Consider the following 6,774-nt stretch of genomic DNA (forward strand, 5'->3'; position numbering starts at 1 on the left):
CGCTCTCCTCTCTTTCGCGCGGACGAGATTGAGCCACGATCGTCAGCTTCCTTCGCATGCTTTCACTAGCACATACAGCGTAGGACGCGCTGCGGTGTTATTAACTCGGCAGCGTTAAGGAGCTCGTGTCGCAGAAAAGCTGGTGTCGTCGGCGTCGGCGTCAGCGGCGTTGGCCGTGAGCGATAAATCCCAGAAGGCACTTCATAAATAAAAAACATCTTGCAAGATGGGCTGGTGAGAATCAAACCTGGGTCTCCAGAGTGTGAGACAGAGACGCTACCACTCAGCCACGATTTTTTCATTGCCAGTTCTCGACATGTCACAACACAAATTCCTTAAATGATATACACAACCAAAGAAGAAAACAAATGGAATGAATACAGACACCGAACAAAGAACAGAAATATTTACATTCATTGCCATCCGCTTCTGTGGCACGACGTTGTCGGATTAAAATTCCTTTAGTGCTGTCAGGGGTTTAACCCTCGACAGCCTCTCAGGAGTAGGCTGTTGCAACTTGTGCACTTCCACATACCGCTGCATGCGTTCACAAAAGTACACACGCGCTGGTCGGGCATCCGGGTCCCAATGGTAACCCGCCATTCTTGCGCACCATAAACAGTGGAGGACCGTAAGCATGATCACGTCACACGGGAAACCTTCGTCGTCATATACTGGCAGAAACCTGATTCCGTAGGGATCTATAGGTGGCTCCTTTTTTAGAGTCCTTTGCAACACGTCCCAGAAAAAGATCGCTGCCCAACAATGGATGAAGACATGATCTATGCTTTCCGTTTCTTTACATATAAGGCAGTGGGTTCCCCTTGGCATGTAGAATCAACGTTGTTCAAGAAAGATTTTAACTGGTAGAGTACTGGTATGTAATTTAAAGAAGAAATATTTAGTGGGTGGCTGAACTGGCATCTTCTTCACCCTTTTCAATACGTCTAGGCCTGGGCCTCCACTGTACGGCGCTATGTACATAGGTACCAGCAAAACACTGTCACACAAATCACGATTTCACTTTTTCCGTTTTACACTCCACATATGTGCACTTGAAAAACGAACCCGCAAAAAAGAAACACTCTGAAATATTTCCCTAAAGAAACCACGAACTGGTCCTGGCATTATTTCGGTGACTACAACGAATTCGGGAAGTGATCTTGACAGCCTCATTTGGATAACGGTGCGTGGAAATGGGTCGTTTGTATATCGAAAAAAGAAGAACCTGTTTACTAGTTGACGAAGGAAGAGGTGCGCCAACTATCAACTTCTTATCAAGATGTGCCGTACTGCAATAGGAAGAGACGATAGGAAAAGAATCAGTCTTGATAAGCGCCCGGTTGCATGCATCCCAGCACTGCCAATTTTTCCAGCAATGTTTTTAAATCCTGTTCTCTGGCCCTCTCTTCCTATCGCACTACGGCACTTCTTTCAATTACCTTCATTTTTATTGTTTCTTCAGCAACTCCCATTCTTCGCCAAATTTCATAAAACTTTCTTTTCCAAAAGAATTAATAGCAGTCCCTACCTTTCCGTTAAATGTTTCATCCCGTAGCAGCTCAGTATTCATTTTCCATAGTTCCCAGAAGAATTCGAATTCCTTTCGTTCTATTTTGCAACCCACCCTGCATTTTACCAGGCAGTGGTCCGAAAAGGATACGGCAGTAACTGCATAGCACTGGCATTTTTGTAATAAATCATATGAGAGATAAATACGGTCCTATCGTGCGTGACTTGTGCCTTGGAAATGAGTGTACCTCACGTCTCGGTCAGCCCGAAAACAATCAGCGATATCTTCTAACTCGAATTCATGTATAGTCTGCGCCAGGATATCGCTGCTTCTGTCATAAACTACGCGCCGCGTAGACCTATCTTCGGCGTTCAATACGCAGTTAAAATCCCCTACACAGGCTATTATTTTGTGCACACGGAAATGATGCTTTAAACTCAAAAAGAAATTTGCCCTCTCTTGCAGAGTATTAGGCGCATAAATGCTAAACACGTGCCATGGTACACTGCAATAGCTGAAGTCACAAAAAACGAGTCGACCAGAAGTGCACGAGAAGTAACCCTCTATGACAAGACCAGGGAGCGTCCTCACAAACAACACACACCCCACCGAAGTCCTTAAGGCGTGGCTCACTACCATATATAGTAGTTATATGTGAACCTTCACACCATGCTCCCGGTCTCCTCCTCGCCGTCTACCTTGGTTTCTTGCACTGCTAAAACGTCGAAGTCGTGGTCCACTAGCAGTCCATACACCTGACTCTGTTTCCTTTTGGCAGCCAGACCTGGAACGTTTAGCGTGCAGAGGCTAAGCGACGGGTTGGTAGCCATTGTTAATGAAAACCGGAGGGAAGAAGGCGCGGAGCATGGTGCTCACCTTAACGTCTAGTTTACCGCTAGACGCATCCGTGGCCATCCGGTGGCCGTCGCCCGAGTTCGTCTTTGCTCGGCTTCGGGGTAAGCCTATGGTCAGCCTTCAGGTTCGGCTTAGGCTTGAGGGTGGAGCACCTTCCGGGTAGCGTCTTAGCGGGCGGTGCCTCGGAGTCGCCGCCGGCCTTTCCGTCGACTTTCTCCTCCCGCTGCAGGGACCTCTTGATCGGTGCCGAGACGCATTCGACGCGGGCGCCAGTTGGGGTCGCGTTGACTTCCTCTGCCTGAGTAGCATCCGTAGCTGGCTGGCGGCTCTCATTTTCTTGCGGGGCCGTCCTCACGCTCTCGAGTGTAGCTGCTGGCTCCTTGGGGGGAGGTGCATTGTTCCGCCCTCCTTCGGTCGGCGTGGTCGTCCGCTCGTTTCGGCCGTCACGTTGCTGTTTCCAGCTGCCTTGGCCGCTTCCTCCGCCTCGGTCACGTCCATCATATGTTCTGAGCTTGACGGCTCGCTCTGCGCCGAGCGCGCGGCTACTGCGTAAGAACGTACACAGTCCGCGTCGTTGTGTCCGAAAAGCCTGCACCAGGAAAAACGGGGAACCTTACATTCTCGTCGAACGTGGCCAGAGCCCCGGCAGCGCAGGCACTGCATGGGGCGACCTGGGGCTACCACCAGCGCAAGCTCGCCGGCGACGCGGATCTGGTGGAGCACGTCGTCAACTTTCATCCCAGTCTTGAGCTGCAGCAGCACTGCTCGGGTGGTAGAGCCCTTTTCGGAAACGCCATCCACTCACCAGCGCTCCCGGGTCACTTCAGTCACTTTGCCAAAGGAGGCCAGCGCGGTCTTCACGTCTTCGTGATCCACCCCATGCAGAAGCCAGTGGATACGAAGCTTCACCTGTAGTTCCTTGGGGTCGATCACCTGGCAACGACGCCCCTTCACCTGCAGCTCGTTGAGTGCCGCCAGCTTTTGGGCAGCCTCGGCTGTCTTCATCGTCACCGCCCATACATGGTTGATTTGGTATGCTCCAAGGGCGACGATGCCAGAGAGCATACCATCACCTTGAATCGCGTCTAGAAAATCCTCTACACGAAACGGGCAAACACGAGCGTCGCAGTGCAAAAAAGAAACTGTGTTTAATACAAAAGGTGCTGTAGGTAGCCGAGGCAAAATTATCTAGTAATCCTTATCTTCTTCTGTTGAAAGCCTGTTGCCGCCGCAAACAGCCGCATATGCCGCTACATTGGAGCCCATGATCCCGCAATCCGTTAGCTCGGGAGCCGGAAGCAGAAAATGCCTCAGCCACGAGTTCCATCGTTCAAAGCGGGACAAAATTGCCTCTAATAAATGCGGTGTTGCCTTATAAACGTGCCGTAGAAAGTTATACTGTGGTGTATATCGGTAATTATGACCATGTAAATTACAGAAGTCGCAGTTTCACGAGTAGCGAAGTACATTTCCGCTGCATTTCTTCTGCGCTATGCGCACACGCAGAGCCATCTTGAGGCAAACACAAAAGACCCCCTCCTCGCAATGTACGACGCTGCCCTGACACGTGGCGCGCTACTGGCCCCATGATCGCATCCGCCTTCATGGCGCGTCGCGGCCCGGCTGTTTGGCTCGCGTAGATCGTTTGAGTAGGCGGTGCGAACGGGGTGCGATAACGCTATCGCGTTCCACACTTGAAGGCGAAGCTAAAGCGTCCTCCAATTTTCGCTCTTGGACCTAATACCTAACATTACGGTGACGGTGACAGCGGAAATGCGCCTGAATTGTCGATACAATTCTTATCGCGATAAAAAAGAACCACAAAGCTCGCCTTCGCGCATTTCGTTCGCCACCAGCGTTTCCAGGGAAACATTACGGTTACATAAGCTGCAGTTGCCGGGAAGCTTGAGAAGCAGTCAGGAATCTTTGAGCGCTATCGCGTTCCACCCTTAAAGGCAAAGCTTAAGCGTCCTCCTAGATTTTTTTATTTAAAGGTCCGCTGAGAGCGCGCTTCGTCTAGTATGAATTAACAGAGCTTTTGTGTTGTGTGAGTTTAAAAAAAATTTGCTTCCCTCTGAGCTTCAAGATTTTCTGTTTCGCAGTAACAACAGTAATGATAGAACCAAAACTACAGTAGTTAAAGAGGACGCTTGTGTCGTCCGCGTATGATATATATTTGGGTCTTCTACAGGTGCTAGCAGCAGCAACAGCAGAAGCAGCGGCGTCGACAGCAGCATCACTGGGAGGAGGAATAAACGTTTACTTTTGAAACAATATCCCGGGGTAAGTCCGGGTTCTACTCTAGGCGAGAGGTCTCCTCATTCCAGGAACCCTCTGGCCTTCGCTGCCTCCTTGGCCATGGCCAAATAATTGTTGGGAAATCCAACGCTTTCTTTCAGAATTGACGCGCACTCAAGTAGGCTGCTTTATTTACGTATCCCCTGCTTGGGCAGCTGGGATTGTCCTTTGGGCCTCACCACCACACGCTTCAGAGGACGATGCTCGGCCGCCCCCAATATACTGGTTCAATCCGCCAGTCCGCACCGCACGCGTTCGCCTGCGCGCAGACCGGGGCGGGCGCCCATAAACAGCCATAAACAGCTGCTGCCCATTTGCAACGCTGATTTTCATTTCGCATTATTTTTTTTATCTATATGGGCGGCTCTGAGGAATCTGGAAGAATACGCAAAAAAGCAACTTCTCGAGGAGAATAACGAAGTGTGGATCAACGGTGACATCCCAGCAGGATGGAAGCATTGGATAGTCACACCCATACCGAAACCAAACGAACAGCCAGATGTACTGTCGAACATGCGCCCTGTATCTCTCACACTTACTACGTGTAAGCTGGCGGAGCGAATGGCCTTGACACGCATATCTCACTCTCTAGAAACAGAGGGTCGCTTTCATCCAGCACAGACAGGGTTTAGACCAAACATTGGCACTCATGACAGCCTCCTACTTGTGAGGGAGGGTGTACTGCGTCGAAAGACAGTCGGTCGCGCAAAGCGACACCCGAGCATCCTGGTGGCGGTGGACCTCCGTAAAGCTTTTGACACTGTGACGCATGAGGCAATCATCGAGGCAGCAGAGAGGCACGGAATCATGGGCCACCCCCTCAACTTTGTGCGTTCCTTCCTTCAAGATCGCACTTTTTCCATACGGGTAGACGGAGACGTCGGGAAGGTTTACCCAAACATAGTGGGAGTCCCACAAGGCTCCATACTATCACCCCTCCTCTTTAATTTGACTATGATAGGCCTGGCTGAGCGACTGGAGGCTATTTCCGAACTGGGCTTCACAATTTACGCAGATGACATCATGTTATGGACTGCATCACGACCAATTGATGAGCAGCAGGAGACCCTGCGGGCGGCACTTGACGTTATTGACCACTACCTGCCACAAACTGGCATGCGGCCATCTCCAGAGAAGACAACCTATGTGGTGATCCGAGGTTCAACGCAGGACGAAGCAGCCCTCACGCTCACTCTCGCAGGCAAAACGCTGCAGCGAGCAGAAAAATCAGTGCGCGTTCTCGGGATACCTATTGACCGCACAGGCACAGCGGATGCGTGGCTCGCAGACCTTCGTCGGACATGGCACAACACTCTGCACCTCATAAAACGAATCTGTTTCCGCATGGGCGGTGCTGGTACCGACGTATGCCGAAAGCTTGTTAGTGCTTTGCTGACATCCCGAGCGATATACGGAGCGCGCTGTTATGACCTGCTTGCTCGGCACTGGACACAGCTAGAGGTACTCCACAGATCAGCTCTCCGTGTTATCACAGGGCTCCCGAAACACACACGTGTCGAGGAGCTACATCGCTATGCGAAGTTGCTTACCCTCCGTGCAACCATCGAAGCATCGAAGGCAGGACACGAGGAACGCCTGAAGCACACCAGACAGGGCAGGACTCTACTGGCCTACATGGGAAAGGATATATCAACTTTGCCACAACTGCCATCCGACATCTCACCGTGGGATGACATTGCTGTCGTCAACACTACACCAACGCCCCGAAACATGGGTGCCCAACATGCGCACCACCGGGCAGCATTCGCTGCGCGTCATGTGCAGACATTGGCAGACGCATCGCCAAGCCATGAACAAGTGTACACTGACGCAGCTTTCGACCCACGCACCAGCGAGGAAGCAGTCGCCTACCACGTAGTGGGTTCTTGTGAGACACATTCTACCTTTACAACTGCTGATGCTGACGACCCAATGGAGCGTGAACTCCGCACAATAGTCTGGGCATTAGATAGAGTTTCAAGCACCACGCAAGCAAAACACATCGATATATACACCGACTCGTCGGTGTATATATCGTCGCGCCACACATCATCATCGAAAGTACTCCTCGTCAAGCAGGCCTTCAGGCGGGCGGAGGCCCACGGGGT

The 6,774-nt window shown here is 51.3% G+C and overlaps 1 protein-coding gene across 2 annotated transcripts; it reads right to left on the reverse strand.

The window, feature by feature from the left end:
- Positions 1-283: 283 nt before the first annotated feature.
- Positions 284-3,759, reverse strand: LOC135914002 (uncharacterized). 2 transcript variants are annotated; one of them, XR_011507223.1, is made up of 3 exons: positions 3,174-3,759; positions 2,390-2,957; positions 284-2,297 (listed from the first exon to the last, which is right to left on the reverse strand). XR_011507223.1 is itself a non-coding variant. In XM_070521403.1 (2 exons), exons 1-2 carry the CDS (start codon positions 3,431-3,433, stop codon positions 2,720-2,722), a joined length of 498 nt encoding a protein of 165 aa, XP_070377504.1. In that variant the 5' UTR covers positions 3,434-3,759; the 3' UTR covers positions 284-2,719. The 2 variants fall into 2 exon arrangements, 1 of the variants encoding a protein (XP_070377504.1); XM_070521403.1 differs by having other exon boundaries at positions 284-2,957.
- Between the last annotated feature and the right edge of the window lie 3,015 nt (positions 3,760-6,774).

Source organism: Dermacentor albipictus, chromosome 7, assembly GCF_038994185.2.
Source record: "Dermacentor albipictus isolate Rhodes 1998 colony chromosome 7, USDA_Dalb.pri_finalv2, whole genome shotgun sequence".
Classification (NCBI taxonomy): Eukaryota; Metazoa; Arthropoda; class Arachnida; order Ixodida; family Ixodidae; genus Dermacentor; species Dermacentor albipictus.

Bases quoted from the DNA above. Each gene is read 5' to 3' on its own strand.
- LOC135914002 (XM_070521403.1), bottom strand. From the start codon at position 3,433: ATGCTCTCTGGCATCGTCGCCCTTGGAGCATACCAAATCAACCATGTA. The intron at 2,958-3,173 runs GTGAGTGGATGG...TTCCTGGTGCAG, and splicing joins GAAGTGACCCGGGAGCGCTG to GCTTTTCGGACACAACGACG.